The 23,426-nt window shown below is 42.6% G+C and overlaps 1 protein-coding gene across 7 annotated transcripts in view; it reads left to right on the forward strand.

Annotated features, from left to right (window-relative positions):
• Map3k13 (mitogen-activated protein kinase kinase kinase 13) overlaps window positions 1–23,426 on the forward strand; it is a 146,046-nt gene that overhangs the window by 96,157 nt on the left and 26,463 nt on the right. For all 7 annotated transcript variants that reach the window (XM_055624878.1, XM_055624879.1, XM_055624876.1 and 4 more), the window contains 6 exons: window positions 1,102–1,658; window positions 8,453–8,636; window positions 14,597–14,788; window positions 16,063–16,221; window positions 16,682–16,840; window positions 17,373–17,481. In XM_055624878.1, the coding sequence (XP_055480853.1) occupies window positions 1,187–1,658; window positions 8,453–8,636; window positions 14,597–14,788; window positions 16,063–16,221; window positions 16,682–16,840; window positions 17,373–17,481 (1,275 nt within the window). In that variant the 5' untranslated portion in view covers window positions 1,102–1,186. The remainder of the gene's footprint in view (window positions 1–1,101; window positions 1,659–8,452; window positions 8,637–14,596; window positions 14,789–16,062; window positions 16,222–16,681; window positions 16,841–17,372; window positions 17,482–23,426) is intronic.

A 23,426-nucleotide genomic window follows, 5' to 3' on the forward strand; every position in this document is an offset into this window, starting at 1 on the left:
TCTTACCCTACCTTCAACAAATTTGAGATTGATTTTTGTCAATCTGACTAATCTAAAGCAAATCTTTGTTTTCAGAGGTTCAATCCTCTTCCAGTGTTTCTAATGGGTAGATCAGAAGCAAAGAATAATTAAAAAGCTGGGGCTTAGTTGTGTTGACATAGATTGGGTGTAATATGACAAAAACTGGGGAATTGGTCTTGCTGTGTAACTATGACTTCTGTGTGTATAAACTGAGTGCTGCAGAAGGAGAAGCAATGCCAGCATAAGACACCAGAACAAAGAGAAAAAGATGGGCTGTATACAAAATAGCCTATGTGTTTTATATATATAAACATATATATACATATATGCATGTATGTATGTATCAGAACTACCTGGTTTACCCTTGTGATAAGAAGAGTTTTTCTTTCTGACTAAAATGATAATAGAGGGAGATGAAAGAAAGAGGACCATATAATAACCTGCCTCCAAACAAGATGGCAGTAGTAATAAAGCATGCTGGAATACTGTGAAAAATCACAGCTGCTTGGCCTTTAAGTCTAACCACCTCAAATAAACTGTTGTTCATATTCTTTATGGGTCCTTCCAGTCTCTTTTCTTGAATATGTGCCTATGTGTCCTTTAAATAATTTTTCAGGCTTGTGTCAAATATATTATCCTAATAGTTCTTTATATTAATAAGTCGTGAACAGTTTCTCATGTAGTAAATACATTATTTTTCACTGCTGCACTGTATTCCAATATGTGTAATAAGCCTGCCCAACCTCTTCTTTGTTTCAGTGGTTTTTAAAGCAACATTTATTTGTTTATTTATATGTCTGTATGTGTTTGACTAAGTGAATGGATGTGTACCATGTGCATTCAGGAGTCCATTGAAGTCAGAAATAAGTATTGGATCCCCTGGAACTGGAGTTACTGGGGTTGTGAGCTGCCATGTGGATGCTGAGAACCAAACTCAGGCCCTCTGAAAGATCAAGAAACACTCTTAGCCACTGGGCATCTCTCCCGCCCTGTTTCAGTGTTTTGGTTGTATAAACAGAAGTAGAGCATTGTGGATACTAAGAAAAAAGTGGCCTCATGTACTTCTTTTTTTTTCTCCAGGTTTTAGAGTCCTCTCTTGCATCAAGCCTCCATTGCTATAATCCTCTGAGTGTTTTCTCAGGACCTGAGTCACCCTCATGGCACAATGGCCAACCCTCAGGAGCACCTGAGCTGCTCCTCTTCACCGCATTTGCCCTTGGCTGAGAACAAAACCTCTGGGGGACGAAATGAGCTTGCAGCCATGGGGAACCACCCTTCACCCAAGCCCCCCGAGGACCTGCAGGACAGGGGGGCTGTGCAATCAGAGCTGATGGAGCTCACTGGGAGCCCTGTCTCCACAGCAGTGCTGACCAGCGTGAGCGAGGATTCCAGGAGCCAGTTTGAGAACAGTGTTCTTCAGCTAAGGGAACAGGATGAATCAGAGATGACTGTGTCGCCAGGGAACAGCACCACTGTGGATGGAGAGAGCACGAACGGACCTGAAGATGTCAAGATTCAGTTCAGCAGGTCAGGCAGTGGCAGCGGAGGGTTTCTGGAAGGGCTGTTTGGATGCCTCAGGCCTGTGTGGAACATCATCGGGAAGGCCTACTCCACTGATTACAAGCTGCAGCAGCAAGGTAAGCTGGAGCTCCAGGATGGGGAAGGGACTCCTCAGACCACACCTCCTCCACCGCCTGCTGGTCTAGAACTGGGTCATCTTTAAGGAGTGGGCCAACAGTGAGGTCACATGACCACCCCCTTTCCGTTTCCTACAGACTTTCCAAATGGAACAAGTTCATACTTAGGGGTCTCTTTTTACCTAAAGCTAAATAGACTTTGTGGTCAACCAGCCGACGGGTGTATAGAGTAGAGTACACACATGAGGTCATAAAAAAAAGGAAGCATTGGAGCTCCCATTTATTTTATCTCATTTAAGATTTCTGTTTTTAGTGCCTGGAGAGATGACTCAGCGGTTAGGAGCACTGGCTGCTCTTCTAGAGGACCCAGGTTCAAATGCCCAAATGGCAGCTCACAATTGTTTGCAACTCTTATTCCAGGAACATCCTCACACAGACATCCACATAGTCAAAGCACCAATGTACATAAAAATAAAAATAAATAAATTAAAAAAAAGATTTCTATTTTTCACATATCTTTGAAGAGGACTAATATTTTGGTAGAATTGTATAGATATATAATATATAGTATATTAGATATTATAGATATATATAATATCTATAATTGTATAGATATTATGAACAATTGACATCATGGGTATGTTTAGTTTTTTTTTACTAATAATTTATAGGGTCAAAAGGTCTGATGGCCAAAGTCAGGCACAGCAGCATGTGCTTATAGTCTCAACTATTCAGAAGCTGAGGAAGGAGGATTACTTGAGCTAAGTTAAGCCAATCCTAAGCAACATAATGAAACTTTGATCTGAAAAACAAAAGTCAGCTCTAAACAAGCCTGATGGCCCCTAGACCAGTTCAAAATCAAACTGACCCCACATTATCCCTGAAGATTCCAGCACTGCCTTAGAAATGTAAAAAAATAAATAAATTCTTGTCTTGAAGTACGGGCACAGCAGCCTCACAGTCTGAGGACAGAACACTCTAGCCAAGTTTGCAAAGCATATAATTTCTCATTTTAAAATAGTGAGTCTTAAATACCCATTATTGTATAACATATATCCATATATTCCAACTTGAAATATAAGACACATGTTCTTGATATTGTAAATAGTTTGCTCTCTATAAGATTCCCTGCACTTTGCCCAAAGTTTGGCTGAGTCTCAGCATCCAGGAGACCAACAGAGCCAAAAACAAAATCTGGGCCCAGGAGGCCCTACAGAGACTGATGAATCAACCAAGGACCATGCATGGAGAGGACCTAGACCCCCTGTCAGATGTAGTTCATGGGCAGCTCAGTCCATAGGGGTTCTCTTGTAAGGGGAGCAGGGACAGTCTCTGGCATGAACTTGGTTGCCTGCTCTTTGATCATCTCCCCCTGGTGAGGTGGCCTTACTAGGCCACAGAGAAAGAGGATTCAGACAGTCCTGATGAGACCCGATAGGCTAGGGTCAGATAGAAGGAGAGGAGTACTTTCCCTATCAGTGGACTAGGGGAGAGACATGGGGGAGGGAGAAAAAGGAAGGGGGGACTAGGAGGAGATGAGGGAGGGAGCTACAGCCAGGATACAAAGTGAATAAATTATAATAAATAATAATATTAAAATAGTTTACACTCTAAAAGAAAATGACTCAATTTCTTCACCAAAATTTAAAATAATCTATCATTCTTATCTTAGGAATAATAACCATTCATATTTTAGGAATATATAGAGCTGGACAAAGTGCTTAATCTTTGTATTCAGGAGGCTGATGAAGGTGAATCATGAACTCAAGACTACTTTGGTCTACATAGTCAGTTCTAGATTAGCTGGACTATGTAATGAGACACTGTGTCAAAAACTATAGAAATAAATGCCTCTGCTTCACAGCATGATGTCCACAGTGGGCACAGAATCCACGCTGTGGGACCAGGTGCTGGGCAGCTGGTACCCACTCCTCTCTCAGCTGCACCTGCTACCGAAGGGTTTTTGTGTGTTTGTTTGTTTGTTTTGAAATAGCATGTTGGTGGCTCATGCCAACAGTTCCAGCTAGTTGAGAGCCTGAGGCTGATCACAATTCAGAGTCTTTCTGGGCTAACATAATGATTTCAGGGTTAGCCTAAACAACTGAATAAGACCCTGTCTGGGGAAAATGTAAAGGCCTGGGCATTAAGCTTGGTCCTAGAGCCCCCAGATGGCATGCCTGAGGCCTTGGGAGCTTCCAGCACTGAAAAAGAAAGGTGTATGTTTGCTTCATATTGTGAAGATTTTTCCGCTTCTGAAATGTGACTCTTCAGCATCTTTTATTTGTTTTACGATTTGGGACAGTGCTGGGTATTGAACTCAGTTCCCTGCATATGCTAGATGAAGACTCTAGCACTGAGATATACCCAGATACCTTCAGCAAGCATAATTTTTATAGCTATGAAATATATAATTATTTCAATGTGCTGATATTTAAGTAATCCCTTTGGTTTGATACTTGTTTGTACTTTTAGTGATTATAAACTACATTACAATGAGTGTGGTCTGTTATTTTATTACATTTTTATTTATTTCTTTTGTGTGAGTGTATGAGTGTATGTACCTGGGGGACAAGTGTATGTATCTGGCAGTCAGAGGACAATTTTGGGGTGGGGGGTGTTCCTTGCTCCACGTACACAGCTCTACTTCTGAACGACAGCCTAGCCTTTTGTTTATTTTTTTCACTTGTAATTTTTGTTTTGTTTTTTGGGACAAGGTTTTGATTTGTAGGCCTGGCTGTTCTTGGACTCACTGTGTAGCCCAGGCTGGCCTCTAACTCTCAGCATCCATCTGCCTCAGCCTCCAGAGTGCTGGGATTGCAGGTATATGTGGCCATGCCTACCCTTGATTTGTTTTAGAAGTGCTTTGTTCTGCTTCTCACAGCACCAAACAATGTGCTTCCTTAGTAAGCCAAATTTGGTTCTTACAGCCTCTGCTTGTTCAGTCTTGTACTAATTTACACCCTAACTTGGAGATCTCTGTATCCAAATTCATCACTGAGCTTTAGACTCAGAGTCAAATTATTATCCATGCTTGCTAAAAGAAGTACTTTAATTGTTTGACTTTTATTGCTCTATAAATTTATGTTTATATAATATAGGATAAACCTACTAAAATCTGTACACCTAAAGAAAATAATCAAGAGGGAGGACTCTTGCTAAAATGCTCAATTTTTATCCAGAAAGGCAAAGAGGCTGGACATCAGAAGAAGGAGAAAAGAGGGAACAAGTCAGGAGCCTGACACAGAGGACCTCTGAAAAGCTCTGCCTTGCAGACTATCAATGTAGATGCTGAGACTTATGGGCAACCTTTGGGCAGAGTGCAGGGAATCTTAGGAAAGAAGTGGGAAACAGTAAGAACTGGAGAGGACAGGAACTCCATAAAGAGAGCAACAGAACCAAAAAATCTGAGCACAGGGGTCTGGGTCTTTCCTGAGACTGCTATTCCAACCAAGGACTATGCATGGAGATAACCTAAGACCCCTGCACAGATGTAGCCCATGGCAGTTCAGTATCCAAGTGGGTTCCATTGTGATAGGAACAGGGACTGTCTCTGACATGAACTGATTGGCCTGCTCTTTAATTACCTCCCCCTGAGGGGGAAGCAGCATTACCAGGCCACAGAAGAGGACAAGGCAGCCACTCCTGATGAGACCTAATTGACTAGGATCAGAAGGAAGGAAAAGAAGTCCTCCCTTATCAGTGGACTTGGGGAGGGGCATGCATGCAGAGGGTGGAGGAAGGGAGGGATTGGGACGGGAGGAAGGAAGGAACCACGGGGGGGGGGATACAAAGTGAGCAAAGTGTAATTAATAAAGAAAAATTAAAAAAAATAAAAATAAAAATAAATTTATGTTTAATTTATCTTCCAGTTGACCATGTGACTTTCAGAAAGGTTCACTTTGGAAATAATTAAGACACACGCCCAGTCTGTTAGGATTACAGTATATCCCACTGAGGGCTCCTGTTGCTATGGCCCCAAAAAGTGGCTTGCCATTCAGAACTGAACATTGTACTGTCCTCATGCACTCCAGGATCAGGACACTAATTTTTAATCCTGCATCGCAGGCCACCAGAGGATATCAGATACGCTCCTGCATTTGGCATTGATCACAAGTATCACTAAGTTTTTGAAGTATCATGTCTGCATCTTCCTTTTAGTATGTTGTTATGTTTTAATAATGGTGCTAATGTAGCATGTTACTGAAACCTTTTACTGCCAAATAGCTTCCGGTACAGCAAATACTGCTGTGGCCGTGTCTGAGTGCATGCCTTAAAGTAGGTGACTGTGAGGGTTTTCCTCAGCCTGTGAATCATGGCCATATTGGACAACAGATAGTAGTCATGGTGGTTAAACAAAGAACAGACAAAGTTCTGGGGAAGCGCCAGTGTGCAGGTGCACAGCAGCTGGGGAAGCACCAGGGTGCAGGTGCACAGCAGCTGGGGAAGCGCCAGGGTGCAGGTGCACAGCAGCAGCTGGGGAAGCGCCAGGGTGCAGGTGCACAGCAGCAGCTGGGGAAGCGCCAGGGTGCAGGTGCACAGCAGCTGGGGAAGCGTCAGGGTGCAGGTGTACAGCAGCAGCTGGGGAAGCGCCAGGGTGCAGGTGTACAGCAACTGGGGAAGCGCCAGGGTGCAGGTGCAGTAGTGGGCAGCTGGCACCAGGTACTTTGCTTGTCAGTTATCTACAAGCTCAATTCTGTGTCTTTATGACTCTTTTTTCCTTCTACTTTGTCCTGCCTTTTCTTTGCTCTTTCCTTCTCATAGGTTAATAACCAGTATTGACAGTTAGGGCCCTTCCCTAATTACTGGTAATTAACCTGTGAAATTAAACAAACAAAACTGATCAGTCCTATTTTGCTTCTGGTTATCAATTCAAGTAACAGGTCGTTAGGAGTGTGGCTGAGTGCCTGTCTCTTGCCCTTTGTGCTCTCTCCAGCTGCCCATGGGAACACTTCATCTCTGTGGATGGCTGGGGCTTCGCTGACCATAGCTAATTGGCTGCAGCATCAGCTCTCATTTACTGGAGAATTGTATTATCACGATACTGTGAACAGTTGGAATTTGAATGCCAAACGCATGTCATTTGCAGTTTAGTAATTCTACTTTATAAAACTATGAATTAATTGCCATTGTTTCTGAAGATATGGTAATTATAGTATAAACATTATAAAGCAGTCTGAAAAGAAAGGATTATTTAACAAATCACTAAATATTTATATAAGTAAAAATTAATTTACATCAACTTCATACCTTATACCAAAATAAACTTGACATGACTATAAAGAGTAAAATTTTCATTTACTTATTTATTTTGTGTGTGTGCCCATGCATTTACATGTTTGAACATGTATGCCACAGCAACTTGTTGTTTTCTCCTTCTACCTTACTGGGACTCAGAATCACATTTACATCCATAGGATTGATGGCAAGTGTCTTTATCACAGAGCCATCTTCAAAAATCAGTAAAATAACTAAATTTTATTAGTTATTAATAAACACACAGTATAATAACTAAACACACACAGTATAATAAAACTAATTTTTTTAAAATTCCTTAAACGTATTTAAATAGTCTAGCCTATAATTTTCAGTCCTCCCAAATCTCACGTGGTATCATTTGCAATGTTCTGCTGCATTCAAGAAACACACCTCTGCAACAAGGATAGACACTACATCAGAGTAAATGGTTGGAAAAAAGTTTTCCAAGGAAATGGAATTCTCGTTCAGAAGGGAAAACAGGATAAACACTGGAAGTGGTAAAAGAGAGGGAACAGGACTAGAGCCTACAAAGCAAATGCAGAGACTCAGCCAAACTTTGGCAGAGCACAAGGAGTCTTATGGAAGAAGGGAACCAGATGGGACAGGAACCACACAGGAAACCAACAAAGCCAAAAACAAACAAACAAACAAAAACCCTGCAGGGCTAAAGGGGGACTGCAGAATCTGATGCACCAAGCAAAGACCATACATAGAGAGGACCTAGACCTGATGCTCAGATGTTGCACATAGACAGCTCAGTCCCCATGTGGGTTCCCTAGTAAGGGGAGAAGAGACAGCCTCTGACATGAACTTGGTTGACTGCTCCTTGATCACTTTTCCCTGATGGGGTGACCTAGCCAGCCCAAAGAGGAAGAGGATCCAGCAGTCCTGATAGACCTAAGCTAAGGTCAGGCAGTAGTGGAAGAGGACTTTCCCTATCAGTGGACTAGGAAAGAGGGATAGGAAAGGAAGAGGGAGGAGATGAGGGAGGGAGCTACAACTGGGATACAAAGTGAATAAATTGTAAATAATAATAATAATAAAAGAGCCACTGGGAAAAAAAAAACAAAAATCCCTTAAACATATTTAAATAGTCTATCCTATAATTTGCAGTCCCCCCAAATCTCACATGGTGTCTTTTGCTCCTTCGGCAATTTCACATTTGTGAGTAGTGTATATTCCTGAGAGGGTGACTGTTACATGCCATCTGTTCATTTTCAATAGGACAGAGTCTTAGCTGCTGCTCAGAATCCACTGTAATTATTTTTCTATTCCATACAGTTCTAGTATGAGGACTGGAGCGATGGCGCAGTCGTCAGGAGCACTCTCGGTTACATCATGGTCAAGCTTTAGCCAGTGTCATGAGAACTTTATTATGACTTGAGAGAGAGTTGAAAGAGGGGTGCCTCTCTCTCCTGGATACTGAGTGACTCTCCCTATTCTCCAATGGATGCAGTCATCAGGGATCTCATTTGCTTTTTAAGACCAGGGTAGCTTCCCAGCCAAGAACTCAGAGCTGTTTCTCCTTGTGTGCCTAGATACTTGGGAAGTGCCATTTGAGGAGATATCAGAGCTGCAGTGGCTGGGTAGTGGAGCCCAAGGAGCTGTCTTCCTGGGCAAATTCCGAGCAGAGGAGGTGGCCATCAAGAAGGTTCGAGAACAAAATGAGACGGACATCAAGCATCTGAGGAAACTGAAGCACCCTAACATCATCGCCTTCAAGTAGGTCGGCACTTGCTTTGCTGGGCTGTTTGCTGACTTGGTTGATAGGTAGGTAGGTAGGTAGGTAGGTAGGTAGGTAGGTAGGTAGTTGATGGGGTTTTTGGGGGGGGGCTGGTTTTAGAGAAATAGAGCTATTTTATTCCTCTATCGTGGACACATTGCCTTCAAGCAGGTTGATACTTGCTTTGCTCGGCTGTTTGCTTAGTTAGTTAGTTAGTTAGTTAGTTAGTTAGTTAGTTAGTTAGTTAGTTAGTTAGTTAGTTAGTTAGTTGATGATTTTATTTGGGGACTTAGAGAAATAGAGCTACTTGCCCCTCCACTGTGTATACATAAGTTCCTGCTTTGGAAGATATTTCACAAAGCCTTGATAAGCTCAGCACAGTGCTAAAGGACTGGTAAGCCTGAGTCATGCCCTCAAGCTTTTTTTACTCTAGGAGTTCATCTTGCAAGGGCATTGCTGCTTGCACAGGATGCCTATGGGCCAGAGAGTGAAGAAGGGAAAGCCCTATCAGACATTGTAGATCAGCCTCATCAATATGATGATCCTCTCGTAATTCAGAACAACATCCTGAGGTTCAGTTAAGACAATTCTGGCATCTGACCTGATGTAACCAGTCTTCCCTGTGTGACATGTGTTTATTGGTTCCTATTAACATCCTTCTTAAGTAGTAAGTTTATAAAGATAGGTGCTTCAATACTATAGCCATAGGTTCTCCTTTACCCCTTTCCTAGAAATGCCAAAATGGCTTTCTAAATCCAGTTACAGAGTCATGGTGGTGCATTGATTTCACAAAGCAGTTGAGTTCAAGTATGTGCACGAATCCAGAGTTTCTTAAACTCTGTTTGCAGCCCTTTCTTGCCCATATAAGCAAGCATTTACTAATATTGAGTCAGAGAAATTAGTTTTAACAGTTCTCCAGGGTGCCTTTAATCTGATCCCTTATTAAACACCAAGGAACTTTGCATGCTAACAGGTGGGTGCACCAGTTTGTTTTTGCAGAAAGAATCAAGTCTTGGCTGAATGTTTAATGCTGTAGGATACAGAATATCTCCAATGTGTTACAGAGTTGCCTGATACTTTGATTTCATAGCTGTCCGTGCTAAGGACACCACTCACACAAATACATAGTACAAAATGGCAGAGGTCTGATCAGGGCTGTCTGAAATCACTGTAAATTTTTGTCCTATTCACAAGGTAAAACTAATTTAATAGCTTTTTATGAATCTCAAGTCAGCAACCCAAACAGTAATTTTAGATTCAAGCACTTTGGGGAGATGGCCAGTGAGTAAAGCAAGAGCTTGCTACATGAGCTGAATTGAGGACCTAGCTCCCTAAAATCTAGATGTGAGGGTGTTTGCCGGAAAGCCCAGGGCTAGAAGAGCAGAGACGTATTCCTTGTGGTCCCAGACTGTCTGGTCCAGGTTCATTGTCCCAAGAAATATGGTGAGGTAATCAAGAAGGATGCCTTAATATCAACCTCTGGCCCCCTTCTGTAAACCAGCACATTTGCACACCTGCACACACAATATGCATACATGCACAGGCATACACATACATATACACAGCAAGTAAATGATAAGCATTTTGACACAGTACAATCCAAAGGTAGACTGATTTGCACTTACATGCTGAAGAAGGATGACAAGAAAATGCTAAAAGTTTTTGTTTTCCAAATGAAATTAGTATCTTTCTGTAGGAGCAGAAATCTGTACAGTTAAAAACTGCACTCTGTAGCATGCAGCCTCTAGTCGGAGCTGTGGTTTTACAGTGTTTGTTGGTGCCATGTGGCTGACCAGGCCTGCCGTGAAGCTGTGATGTGCAGAGTCACTGTGCGTTTGATTTTTGATTAATTTTACTAATGAGCAACAGATTCAGAGGCCTGTTACCATTGCTGAATGTTTCCTGACCCCTACCATTAGGTGTGTGACCCCACACGGGTTTACAATCCACAGTTCGAGAAGGGTCCTAGTTGACGAGGCCAAAGGTAAAGGTGTGGGAGTCACTGAAGTTGGAAGGTGGGTCACCACTGCACCAGCTCAGCTGTGTTCACCTCTGCCTCAGCCTCCCTGGGCTTCCTCCCTTGTGGGTCTTTGTGCCATCATCCCACAAGCCTGGACAAATGAAGGGAATTGGCCTTAGAAAAGGAAGAATGAAGGACAGGAACTGTGGCCCAAGTGGAACAAAAGATGGGAAATGACAACTCCTGAGAGATTGAGAGATAGTATGGTCTAACAAGGAGGCTTTAGCAAACATGGAAAAACTTATATTCTCCCTCCTTACCTCAGGAGCAACTTTCCCCAGCAGCTCCAAAGGCTTTTCCTCTATAAAACTACTGTCATGAAGTAAAGATGCCATGTGACTGATTGGCTCATATCTTAATTGGACTCATATCCCTGAAGGCAGCAGTAGAGTTGATCCTTGCGTCCAGCTTCATGGGATGTGGTTTTGGTTCCTTTATGAGAGCCCTTACAGCAAGGGAAGGATGTGGGAAGAGGAGATGCACCAGCTGGGGTACTGAGGCTGAGGGAGGTGACTTTGTGCAGAGGACAGTCCCTGTCATAATTCTACCATCATTTGCCCTGATGAAAATGAAATGCTAGATGATAACCATAATTTTTTCAGAGCCAATAAATTCTGAGTTAACAGAAGGATTATTTTCAGCAGACAGACAGAGACCATCTTCTCTCTTCCGTTTTCTTTCACTGAAATGATCATGCTTTCTGTACACTGCTCTTTCCTTCATGGGCCAAGAGCCTTGAAACTCAGATCACTAGGACCAACTGTAGCGTGCCTTTGGGCTTTGTGCAGTAAGCCATGCATCATTGGTAAGAGCTTCCCAGGAGTATGCCTGGGGAACAAATGGTAGAAATGTATCCTGAGGGGACCCAGTGATTTGTCTTTTTCCTTCCTACCATTTTCCCCACTCAGCGCTGCCCACCCTCATGCCACATCTTCCAGTACTGTTGTGTCTGAGGAGCTGTGCGGGGACCCAGTGCCTTAAACGCCCCCTACATAGGGAGTCTATACCCCTCACACTGAGGATATCTAGCCATTGTGCCATCTGTTGCTTTGGTCAGTGAATCACATTCAAGACTATCTGGAAGGCAGGGTTGGATTTTAGCACATTTTCCTGTGCTTGTAGATTCCTTTGAAGTTAGTAAGAACCACACACAGAAAGAAAGTACAAGATAAGAAACAATAGTCATTTTTCTTATGTTTTTTTCTTTTAGGAAAACCCAACTTGACTGTTTCTAATAAAATTCAGTCCCAAGAGAAGAGAAGGTAGCAATTAGTGGTGACAAAGCTGTTATTTCTAGCTGCCTTGAAGCCTTGTCACAGTGGAAGGCAGGTAGATGATGACTTCTCATTTGTCAAAGTGAGAAGAAAATGTCACAAGTGTCCCTGTTAGGCCGTCTCTCTGTGTGTGACACTTGAGTAGATGCTGAATCCATGTGACCGTTTTTATCCTTGTATTCTTACATGCATTACATTATTCCTTGAGTGGTTTCTATGCAGTGATAAATAACTATTTGTAGTTATTGTTCACTTGTACTTCACTGAGCTTTCATAAATACATTTAAGAGGCTGGAGAGATGGCTCAGTGGTTAAGAGCACTGTCAGTTCTTCCAAGGGACTCAGGTTCAACTCCCAGCACCCACATGGCAACTCACAACTGTCTGTACCTCCAGTTCCAGGTGATCTGACACCCTCACACCAATGCACATAAAATAAAGTTAAATAAATTATATATATAAAAAAATACATTTAAATTTTTCCCATTAAAAATAAAGAATTCTAGGCATCCTAGAAAATGGTAAAAGAGTAGTTGATATCTCTGTGCCATTTGAGAAGAAAAAAAAAAAAGATTGTTCTTCCTCATATACAGACCCTAGCCCATATATCCATGTATATAAGCAAATGTCCATGCAGGTCCAGTATCATCTGTGGACAGAACAAGAAAGGGTGTGTTGGGTGATGAGGGGCTGATGCAGGGGATGACTGCTGGAACTGTGTGAGAGAGGATATGAAGCTAATTGTTGTCCTAGTTCTAACTGGTGTGGGATTTTCATTCTTGCAGAAAGTGAAATGTGTGATACCATTCCATTCTGGGACAAAAAAGTACTATTTTTCTAGAGCTTGTTTAGGCTGTGTGCATAAAAATATACTCCGGAGTGAATTTTAGGATTCGGTATGTAGTTCCACGGCTCTGGGATGGCTTTTCTGACTGTGGCTGCTGGGATTGCTAAGCACCTGAGGGCAGGCAAAGTGAAGGCTGACACACAGCCTGCTGCTGGGGCATGCCAGTGCCTCCTGCTGCACCTTCAATCCCTCCTCCACTTGCAGCAGCTGGAGAGACAGGGCACAAATGGGAAAGCAGCTAAAGACTCTGTCTGTCTGGTCCCTAGTGCCTTAGTAACTTCCCTGGAGAGGCTGAGCACAGTTATCAAAAGGGTCCATCTTGAAAACAGAAGTATTATGTAAAGTTAATAGTATTTCCAGCTTGGTGAACTAATGGTGTTAACATAGGAATCCCCAATCCGACTGCTTCTACCGAAATTTAAAACACAGAGTATAATAGGGGAAGAGCAAGGGCCTGGGCTTTGAAGCTAGACTAGCTTAGAGTCTAGGCATTGTCACTTACAGAGTGGATGGATTAGTCATGGTAAAATAAATCACCGTCACCTGAGCCTTCCCTGTAAACATGAAAGAGGTCAAGTCTATCCTGTGGTGATTTCGTGCACATAAAAGAAAACCCAGAAATGGGCTTGAAAAACAATAGCTCCTTCCTTGGTAGCACTCTCTTCCTGATGTCTCCTGATGTAATTGTGAGGGCCTATCAGCTGTGAAAGCTGGAGTGAAGTTTAGCTTGTCAAGGACTGGCTGAGACCCTCCTAGCCTGATAGAAAAGACCCTGAAGACCTTTCCCCTTGCAGAGTGTGCAGTCTGTGTGAGCAGAGAAAACTGGCCTATAAACCTCATGGCTACTTAGACAGGAAAAATCCTTTTGGACTTGAATAATCAAGTTTGATGGAAGATACAGGAATTAGTGGAACTAACATCTTTATTCTAAATGTTTTCACACAACTATATGAAAGATAGAAATTTGCCCCATTTTCTTTTTTTTTTTTTTTTCTTTCTTTTTTTCCAAGACAGGGTTTCTGTGTTTAGCCATGGCTATCCTGGGCTTGTTTTGTAGACCAGGCTGACCTTGAGCTCATGAAGATCTGCCTGCCTTTTCTTCCCTGATTTCTGGGATAAAAGGCATGTGCCACCATGCCCAGCTCCATTTTCTTACTTTTCTATTTATTTACATCCTCAGTTTAATTATTTTAAATCTGAGTAATTTAAAATTTAATAGGCAATCATAAAACCAGAGATACTTTATTTTAACCCTCTGTACATTACATATAAAATCTGTTTATGTTTAAAAGAAAAATATTTTAAATTATTTTAATGATTAAAAAAGGGGGGGCATCCAGCCTGTCCAGGCCTCAGAAGAGAGTAGTATTTATCTAAAAGTGGCATGGTGTCACATAAAACCATGCGATTAGCACAGCTTTTGGCTGTCTAGACTTAAGAATAAAGAAGTGGCCAGTATGCTTACCAGAGAAATTAGTAGGCCAGAAAGATACTGAACTCATTTAAGAATCAAGAACTGTTATCCATATGAATTTTTATACCTTTTGGATAAGGAGTGGGCCCTTATTAAACACTCTTTTTTTTATTTTTAAATAATTTTATACATTCACTTGTATCCCAGCTGTAGCCCTCTCCCTCTTTCCCTCCGCATCCTCCGCTCCCTCCCTCATCTCCTCCCTGCCCTCTTCCGAGTCCGCTGAGAGGGGGTGTCCCCCTCTCCTTCCATCTGGCCCTAGACTTATTAAACACTCTTGAGACAGAGATATGTATACATGTATATTTGTCTGTCTTCATGTGCTTACATGTGTTTTCTTCAAAGGGGTGTTTGCACACAGGCCCCATGTTACTGTATCATCATGGAGTACTGTGCCCATGGACAGCTGTATGAGGTCTTGAGAGCTGGCAGGAAGATCACACCTCGGTTGCTCGTGGACTGGTCCACGGGGATTGCCAGTGGGATGAATTACCTCCATCTCCACAAAATTATACATCGTGATCTCAAGTCACCGAAGTGAGTTCTCAGCTCATTGTTCACCTGTTTTGTTTCCTTATTTCAAAATCAGGAGTTTTTATCAAGTCTTGCTGAGGTCATCTGATCTCAATCCCACAGTGGGCAACTGTTTACACATGATAGCACTGGAGTCAAACTCATCACTCATCATGGGGGATGTGTCCAGGTACTTCACTCAGGTTTTCCCTTTCTGTAGCTTTTGAATTGTGCAACTATTCAGTAAACTTCATTATTACCTGAAATATTCATCTTTCATCACATCAAATAATGCCATTTTCTCCCACTTGAAACCCCAGCTTGTTGTTTTCCTATAGTTTATTTTGTTTTGATTTGGGGGGTTTTATTTTTTGTTTGTTTTGGTTTTCATTTTGTTTTTGATTTTGATTTTTCAAGGCAGAGTTTCTCCGGGTAGCCTTGGCTGTCCTGGGCTCTCTTTGTGGTCCAGGCTGGCTTTGAACTCAAATATCTGCTGCCTCTGCCTCCCCAAGTGCTGGGATTAAAGGCACCACCAGTGTCTGGCTCAGTTTTCCTATGCTTTTAAAAAAATTTAAGTGACTTTCAGAAATGTTTATAACGCAAATAATAAAATGGCTGAATGAGAGACAGAGGCAGATTGGAAATATGGCTTGGTGGTGGAGCACTTGATTCAGTCCCTGTCATGGAGAGGGAGGTAGGGAGACATCTTCACAAGATTATGCCACAGGTTCTGTGCAGTTATCTGACTGTACATTTGGCTTTGAACTTCTGAAAGTATAACACAAGAAGAAATAAGCAGATGCCAGGTTCACAGTGGCTGTAAGAAATAGATCCCTATATTGTTTAGGGCCTAGGACCCTAACTCATTAACATTCTAACATGTTGAAGGAGTTTCTTCAGGTAGAGCCAGCGTGGGGTGGGAGTGGGGGCTTATCAGTATTCTGATTTGTATACACCTTTAAGATTGGCAAAAGCAGCTTGCTCCAGGACCCATCATGTGAGAAGCAGGACGTGTCTTGTATGGAACCCTCTTGAACATTGTTACTAGTATTCATCCTTGGCATGGAGAAGACTTAGCCCTCCTCTTAGCCCTTCAATGTGATGCAGTTTGCCATTTGCAATTGGTGGAGGCTGAGCTGCCTGGCAGGTGCAGGTTTCTGTGTGATGCCCAAGGGCAATGGGAGTTGTCAGCTGAGCTCTGCAGGGTGGAGGGCGGTTGGTGAAGCGCCAGTCCTGCTCATACTCATAGTTCTCATTAGTATTAATGATCCGTTCATTGTCTTTATTTCTTCCCAAAGTGTTCTAGTGACTCACACAGATGCAGTCAAAATTTCAGATTTTGGTACATCTAAGGAGCTCAGTGATAAGAGCACCAAGATGTCCTTTGCTGGCACAGTTGCGTGGATGGCACCTGAGGTGATCCGGAATGAGCCTGTCTCTGAAAAGGTTGACATATGGTGAGTCTGACCATCTTGGAAGCCCCCGCCCACCTTCGCCTGATTTATTCCCTCCATGCTTTTCCTTCATGCTTTTCACTCCTGCTTGGTTCTGGTTTCATGTTATCTAAGGTCTGACTCAGTATCAGTTCTGAGGCATCTCCATGAACATACTCTGGAAAACTGGAAGGTTACTTTGAATGACAGTTTAGTGTAGAAGGCTCTATGAAATGCATTGCATGACTCTACTTTTTTGAGTAAAATATATTAAACAGCATTTCCATGCTTATTTCCATGTTCTTGATGATGTAGGTCCCACCATACAGCCAGGCTGTACCCAGGCTGTCCTTGAACTCGTGACCCTCCCACTTTAGACCCTGAGTGCTGAGATTGCAAGCATGCATCATCTACCTGGCCCTTAAAAGAGCTAATGTGTGATTCTATCCCTCTGAACTGACTTCTGTGTCCTGGCCTGCTGCAGGTCTTTTGGAGTGGTGCTTTGGGAGCTGCTGACAGGGGAGATCCCCTACAAGGATGTGGACTCTTCAGCCATCATTTGGGGTGTTGGGAGCAACAGTTTGCATCTCCCAGTTCCTTCTACTTGCCCAGACGGATTCAAAATCCTTATGAAACAGACATGGTAAGAAATGCATTTCTTCTGTTATTCTCTCTTACTTTCTGCCTAAAAAGCTATTAAATTTTCTCTAAAAGAGCAGAGGCATCTCTACAGGGTATTTGGAAGGAACCACATTGTGGTGGAATGACAGGAGCTGTGGAATTTTAGAGCCTTAGCTTCAAATCCTGGCTCTGACTTTGTGTTACTTGTGAAATCCGGATGTATGAAGTAGAGCCAGCCCCTACTCATAGAGTTGTGTGTGACTGGTCAGAATATAAGTATGGGGTTTGGTGCAATGGCTAGAGATGGTTCTCTGACCTAACACGTGATGGCTAGGATTACCTCACTGCTCCCAGCAGGTCATGGACCTAACTTTCCATGTCATCAATATTTCCTAGCTGCACTTTCCCTTTGCACGTCCGCACATCTAAGCTGCCTGAGACATAGCAATTCTTGGAATAAAATGTGTTTTATAGAGCAGAATAAATCCGCATCCCCACCCTCACCCCATCTCCCCACCACAACCTCTGAGATGCCCACGCTGTCTTTCTCTTAGGCAGAGTAAGCCTCGTAACCGGCCGTCCTTCCGCCAGACACTCATGCACCTGGACATCGCGTCTGCGGATGTGCTTGCCACCCCACAAGAAACGTACTTCAAGTCTCAGGTAGGCAAGCACATTCCTACCTCCTGTGACCAGACAGCCGAGGAGCACCACTAACCTTGCAGCAGTCATAGGACCCTATTTTTTGTGAAACCATAATTATGATAGTTGGCAGAGGTGACAGCGAATCCTGGTGATGTTTAAGAAGAATGAATGAGAGAGGGTATGAAGGCTTCATCATGCCTGTATTCGAGTCAGTGCCACTGCTTCTCTTCATGAAGGCCTTGCTCACTTTGATGCTCAAAAGCTGAACAGCAGAAGTGGGAACTTGAGGACCAGACAGGGACACAGCAGAATTAGGCCCTAACACATCTTTTAGCCTTCATACTAAAATTTCCCACAATTTAAACGTAAAAAACTAGCATTCATTTAGCCCACCAGTCTGTACGTGGCTTGAGCTAGGCAGTTCTTGTGATGCTATGAGTTTACTTGGAGGTCTGTCTCAGATCCCAGATTAGCAGGAACGTGGCTGGCCTCCTTAGCAGGTGTGCTGACATCTGGCTAGGAGCTGGAGCTCCTCTGTCCTCCCTGTGGCCACTGCTTCTTCACAGGCTAGCTCAGGCTTCCTTACTCCTGTTTGTTTTCAGAGTGACAGATGGATCAAGAAAGCAAGACCCAGTACAGGTGATTATCCTGCTGCATTGCATCAGGGCTGCCATAGTGCCACACTGGCAGAAGCAAGTCACAGCCTACCAGAATAGACTCTAGAGACTGATGACAGAGTGGGTTGTAAGGGCATGGGGCCAGTGAAGGGTAGAGTTATGGCTATTGAGTGAAAATGTTCTACCCACTCTTACTATAGATACAGAGCGATGAGATATGAGGACAAGTTCTCTATCCCTAACCAGACCCAGGCAAGATCACAGGTACTAATAATAAAGGAACATGATTACCATAAATTATACCTTTGTGTGTACAAAATTATCATCATCATCATCACCATCATCATTATTTTGGCAACACTAGGGATTGAACCTAGGGCCTCTTAAATGCTAGGCAGTCATTCTACCACTGAGCTCTACCTCAGACTTTTGTTGCTTGTGTTTGTTTTGTTTTTATATAAAACCTTGCTAAGTTGCCCAGGCTGGCCTTGAACTTGCTCTGTAGCATAGCTAGATCTTGAAAATGGGATCCCACCTGCTTTAGCATCTAACTATCTGGAATTTCAGGCCTGCACCACACACCCAGCTTAGAATTGAACAATTAGTACTAAATTTCATATTAGACATATGGCTCCTTCTCACTTAATGTTATTACGCTTCTAAAATGTATTTTGTGATGTGAAATCCATCTCTGCAGTGGCTTCCAATAATGTTTCAAGGATTTATTCTCAGAAGATACGTTGTATTACATAAATTTATTGACTAAAAACAGGCTAAATTACATGCAAAAAAAAAAAATAGTTAAGATAGGAGCAGATGCAGAGACCACAGCCAAACATTAGCTGGAGCTCAGGGAGTCCCACAGAAGAAGGGGAGGAAGGTTGTAGGAGACAGAGGGGTCAAGGACACCACAAGAACACGACCCACAGAATCAACCAAGCAGGCCTCATGGGGGCTCATAGAGACTGACTTGACCATCAGGGAGTCTGTGTGGGTCTGACCTGGGTCCTCTGCGTATAGGTTATGGTTGTGTAGCTTGGTGTTCTTGTGGGACTCCTAACAAGGGGAGTGCGGGTTGTCTCTGACTCTTTTGCCTGCTTTTGGGACCCTTTTCCTCTTGCTGGTCGCCTTGATATGAGAGTATGTGCCTGGCCTTATTGCAACTTGTTATGACATGCCTGCTTGATATCCCTAGGAGGCCTGCTATTTTCTGAAGGGGGGAGGAATGGATCTGGTGGAGAGGGGAGGTGCGGGGGGGAGGGGTGCCTGGGAGGTGTAGAAGGAAAGGAAACTGCAGTTGGTATGTAATATCTGAAGGAAGAATAAAGAAAAGAAGGAATAAAAAGCAGAATGGTAGTTTCGGGTCTGGAGGCAGAGGCAGTGGGGAATTACTGGCTAATGAGTGCAGCATGTCAGTTGTGCAAGACAAAATGCTCCCGAGATAGGTGATGCGTGATGGCTAACACAACTGAAACATACAAAAAAAGTTATGCCAACCTGTAGGGGAAATAGATATCTACACACTTCACAGATAAGAATCAGAAAAACTGTTACTGGGAAAATGTAATTTTCTTTTCCAAGTAAGACTTGGAGAGGCTTCCTCAGCCCACAGAGTGCAGTCTGGAGACTTCCAGGGGGAACATGAGATTCCTTCAGTATGTCCATGAGAGGGAAACTGTTTTCTTAATAACATTAAGTTGTTGCTTACTATTTTAATCTTGTTCTCTTGGGAGTATATGCAGAGTGTTCTAGAAACTATATGATGTAGGATAATGACTCTGATGGCAAGCAGAATGTTTTTATATATATATGAGAGTCATGTATATAACTCTCAATTTTAATACCTAGCCTGCTATCAGTAGTTATTGTACACATAAACAAATGTTTTGTAGTGTCTGCAATAATTTATTAGACAATAGTGAGGTTCTGATACATAAAAATGTGAGCGCTGTTGTTAGTCATCTACCCTGCACTGAAGACCCTGTCCCCAGTGTGTAATGATCTTACAGGGAAAGCATCTGCTGAGAAGAGGACCAGACTCAAGAAAGAAGCAGAGACAGTGCAAATAGGAAAGGAAGAAATCAAGGGATCTACTTGACCACAACAGGAACCTGTTCTTAAAAGACCCCAAAGCCTCCTCCAGAAAATTTTTAGATCTAGCACACGTTCTCAGCAAATCACAGACCATGAAATCCACATACGGGAGTTATCAGAGATAAGCCTGCTGAGAACAGCAACAGAGAGGAAGATCTCGTCACAATGAGAAGAGCCTGGGCAGAGAAATAAAAGACACACAGTGAAGGCACAGAGGGAAGAGGCAAGACTGAAGATAGCAGGTGGTGGTAAAGATCTCCAAGAAGCAAGGATTGGCAAAAACCAATCTTGTGCAGTCACCTAGCCTGCTGGCCAGCTTCATGTTAACTTGACGCAAGCTGGAGTTACCTGAAAGGAGGGAACCTCTGTTGAGAAAATGCCTCCATAAAATCCAGCTTTAGCGCACTTTCTTAATTAGTGACTGATGCTGGAGGGCCTGGCCCATTGTGGGTGGTAGCATCCCCTAGGCTGGCAGTCTGGACTCTATGAGAAAGCAGGCTGAGCATGCATGCAAAGCAAGCCAGAAAGCTGCACTCCTCCATGGCCTCTGCATTAGGTCTGGCCACTAGGTTCCTGCTCTGTTTGAGTTCCTGTCCTAACTTCCTTCATGAAGAACTACAATGTAAAAAAACTGTAAGTGTAAGCCAAATAAACCCTTTCCTCCCCGATTGCTTTTGGTCATCATGTTTCATCAGAGCAAATAGACACCCCTAAGTAAGACAACTAGATTTCTGAAACTGATCCACAAATTCAAGACATTCCCCATCAAAATACCAATTGCATTGTCTACAGAATTAAAAAAAAAAAATTTAAACTATAAGGAAGCACAAAAATCAAAAAGTTCAAAGTGATCCTGAGCCTGAGGAGTAATGCTGGAGTAACACCTGATCTCAATGCTGCAGAAAAACAGTGTGGTACTGCATAGGAACAGATAAGTAAACAGCAGAATAGACAGCCCAGACACCTGATTCTCAACAAAGGCTAAACGCATACATTGGAACAAATACAGCCTCTTTGAAAAATGGTGCTGAGGAAACATATAGACGATGAAAATACATCTTTCTCTCATACACACACCCTGCACAAAAATGGATCAAAAACCATAATGCTAAACCAGAAACCTTGAGAGCACCAGAGAAAAAGACATAAGGAAAATACTTGAAGATGTAAAAATAAGCAAGGACTTTCTGAAAAAAGATTGCAATGGCATAGGAAGTAACCCTAGGACTGACACAGGAGAGTGTAAAATTCAAAAGTTTCTGCACAGCCAAAGGAAAGTAACCACAGTGAAGAGATATTACCAACTCCACATCAGACAGGAGATAAATATCCAGAAAAACAAATAACTACAAAAAGTAACCACCAAAGTCAGTAAGAAGATAACAGAATGAATAAACAGTTCTCAAAAGAACTGTAAGTGCAAATAAACACTTGGAAACTGCTCAACATCCTCCGCCACCATGGAAACACAAACTGCTTCAAGATTCTATCTCACCCATGACAGAATAAGAGAATAAATGAAAATAAGAAGACGAACCTCGGGCTAGAGAGATGGCTCAGAGTTTAAAAGCACTGGCTGGTCTTCCAGAGGTCCTGATTTCAATTCCCAGCTCCCACATGGTGCCTCACAACCATCTATAATGAGATCTGGTGCCCTCTTCCCGTGTGTAGGCGTACATGCAGGCAGAACATTGTATACATAATAAATAAGTCTTAAAAAAAAAAAAAAAAAAAGGAAGACGAACCTCAGAGGTGGCGCTGCTGGCGTTTATGGGACTATCTAACCTGTTACACAGGTTCTGTGATCTGAATTCAAGTCCCGTGATTCCAGGACAGCTTTTTTAACCACTGAACCATACTCATACATAGACCCTGTAAAGGTAATGTTAAGAACAGCAATCACATGGTCACTGCTATTGATGCATAAAAGACATTTGACAAAGTTCAGCATGCTTTCATGGCAAAAGTTCTAGAGAAGGGCTGGTGGGATGGCTCAATGAATTATGATACTTCCTGCCAAGCTTAGTAACTGAGTTCTATCCCTGGGGCCCATGTGGTAGAGAGAGAGAGAACTGGCACACACACACACACACACACTGAATGGATGGATGGGTGGATGGATGGGTGGATAGATAGGTGGATGTGTTTTTTAAGTCCTGGAGAAGGAAGTTAGCATTAGACAAAACATACCTTGGAACAATAAAGACTAGATGTGACAAAGTGGGAGCCTACATTATACTAAATGGGGAAAAGCAGAAAACAGTTCCTCTAAAACCTGAAATAAAACAAAAGTGCTCACCATCTTTTATTATTCAGTGTTATTGTTACTTATTCAAAGTATTAGTTAAAACAACAAGACAAAAGAAATTTCTAAGTTTAAAGTTTAAAAGTCGAATGAAATTATCCCTATTTACAGCCGTGATCCTACACTTAAGAGATCCTGTAGACTCTGCCAGAAAGCTCTTAGATTTAATAAACACATTCAATAAAGTTGTGAACTATATCAACATACAAAACCCAGCAGCTTTTATAAATATAAATAATAGTTAACTTGTTGAGAAAGAAATTAGGAAGAACATCTCATTAGCAATAGCTCCTCCTGCCAGAACTAAGTACCTAGTAATAAACCTCCTACGTATATGAAAAAGCTTCTGCAATGAAAGTTTTAAGACAAATGAAAATAGAAATTAAAGAAGACACTAGGCAATGATGAGCCTTCCGTGTCCCTGGATTGGCAGAATTACTGAAATGAAAATGGTCATATTAACCAAAGTAACCTACGTATTCAATGCAGTTCCCATCAGAATTCGAATGACGTTCTTCAGAGAGCTAAGGAAAACCACCCTGCAGTTCATATGGAATCACAAAGGAGCATGCGGAGCACAGGGTCCTAAGCAGAAAGAATGCTGCTAGTGGCACTGAAGTATCACCTTAGATTACACCAGGGGGCCCTAGTGATGAACCTGATGGCACTGGCATAGAAGCACATTCCCCTGGAATCAGAAATAAACCACAGCTCTGGCCGCCCACATCGAGACCATGCACTGGGAGGAAAATCTAGTCAACAAATGGTTCTGGCAAAGCTGGATGTCCATCTGCGAAAGATTAGATCCACATCTCTCAGCTGTAACTGGACTTTACTACTTTGTGGGTTCCTTACCCTCTTCCACCCTTACCATCCCTTATATCACCCTTCCAACCCCCCAACACTAGGTAGAAGAGAAAGAAGGATAGATGGGAAGGGGAGTGTTG

Source organism: Psammomys obesus, unplaced genomic scaffold (assembly GCF_907164565.1).
Source record: "Psammomys obesus unplaced genomic scaffold, mPsaObe1.curated_primary_1811, whole genome shotgun sequence".
In the NCBI taxonomy this organism is placed as follows: Eukaryota; Metazoa; Chordata; class Mammalia; order Rodentia; family Muridae; genus Psammomys; species Psammomys obesus.